This window comes from Morone saxatilis, unplaced genomic scaffold, assembly GCF_004916995.1.
Source record: "Morone saxatilis isolate NCDOM2014 unplaced genomic scaffold, NCSU_SB_2.0 Contig5, whole genome shotgun sequence".
Lineage (NCBI taxonomy): Eukaryota > Metazoa > Chordata > Actinopteri > Moronidae > Morone > Morone saxatilis.
In genome coordinates, this window is record NW_023340095.1 from 13,382,041 (window position 1) to 13,383,709 (window position 1,669).

Genomic DNA, 1,669 nt, shown 5'->3' on the forward strand with positions numbered 1-1,669 from the left:
TCACTGATCAATCACTGATCAATCTGTCCACGTGTACACAGGCAGATGAAAACACGTCCAGGAGAAGTACTAATTGACTGTCTGGACTCCATAGAAGACACGAAGGGAAACAACGGAGATCGAGGTAGTGAAGTTGGATATGTTGGAGGTTAAAACTCTGATTACAGGTAATGTCTGATTTTATCTTAACTACTTTATTTACTTTATTTGCAGGCCGGCTGTTGGTAACAAACCTGAGAATCATTTGGCATTCTTTGGCTCTACCCAGAGTCAATTTATGTGAGTACACCTGTATGATTATGTATTTATTTTAAAGTCTCCATCAGCTGAATGTTTCTGCCCTCTCTTGGAAATACATGGCATTAAACCAGTGGTATTATATGGACACCTTTAAAGGTTTTAAACAGTTTTTATTGTGCGTTTAATGACTTCCATGGCACCCTCCATTTAATTTTACGTCGTGCTTAAACCTAAACTATATCTAAAGATTTTGTGCCACCAATTTCTGAACAATCCAACAGAGAATAGGCTTATGGTTAAATGAAGCTCATGTCTTCATTTTGTATGCTGCCTGTTCAGTCATGTGTGTATATATTATATATGTTTATACAAGTAATATTGAGAGTTTTAAGATAATAATAAAAAAAAGAAATCTACTGAGGAACTAAATAAGAAAGTAACCATTTATCAGATCTGAGTGTGGTTTGTGTCTTAAGTTGCTCACATTTGCAATAACGTGAACAAAGTATGGAGTCGTGATTTTACACTTGACTGAGGAAGCCTAAATGGAAATCTGTTATTTATTTCAGCTGTGGGTTACAACTCCATCATTAACATCACAACAAGGACAGCTAACTCAGTAAGTAAATACAAATACATTAAATTGGTATAATCCTCCATCATGTTATCTATAATTTTGGTTCCGTATCATATGTAATGATGTATCTGGTGTTAAAAGTGAAGAGGGAATATATTTGTAGTGATCTCGAAGAGGCAGGGATGGTTCAGTGAGTTTCTGTTATTAATTTTTAAGTTTCGTGTCGTTCTTATTCATCTTACTCTTAACATTTAAATTTGAGGGCTTTGGTGGTTCTAGATTTTATTTTTGTTGATTGTATTTATTATTTATGTATATTATGTATTATTTTAAGTTTTTGTGTTTTCTTCTTTGATTTTAGTGGTATTATATTTTATTCTTTGTCGTTTTTTGTTGTTTATCTTATCTGTATCTTATTTTATGTGGGTTATAACATCAATCATCGTAACACGATGTTTGTGAAAATTTTGAATAGGAAGGATAGGCTTATGTTAAATGGAAAGTGATGCCTTATTTTTGGTAATGTGTGCTGTCGTACTTCTGCTGTGTACTTATAATTAATAATCACTGTTTCTGTTTTAGTAATAGTATACTGAGAGTTTTTCGATTTGATTATGGGGCTATACGAGTAAATTGTCATGAATCTGAAGTTGTTTGTGTTTAATTTGTATTTGCAAGGTCGTGACGAATACTCCGTCTTCTTGCGTTTTCTCTGTGGCGCCGCTCACTGCTGTTTCTTCTTTTTTTCTCGCTTCTTCAAGGAAAGCTTACATAGTAAAGTAAATAAAATGGTTTTTGATTACTAGTTATTAAGCGTATTTTGTTCAATAAATTTTATATAAATAACGCAGG

General features: G+C 33.0%; 1 protein-coding gene across 1 annotated transcript in view; it reads left to right on the top strand.

Moving 5' to 3' along the window:
- Positions 1 to 1,669, top strand: part of bbs5 (Bardet-Biedl syndrome 5) — a 5,106-nt gene that overhangs the window by 493 nt on the left and 2,944 nt on the right. Inside the window, exons 2-4 of the mRNA XM_035676582.1 lie at positions 42 to 124; positions 214 to 279; positions 810 to 859. Coding sequence (XP_035532475.1) covers positions 42 to 124; positions 214 to 279; positions 810 to 859 — 199 coding nt within the window. The remainder of the gene's footprint in view (positions 1 to 41; positions 125 to 213; positions 280 to 809; positions 860 to 1,669) is intronic.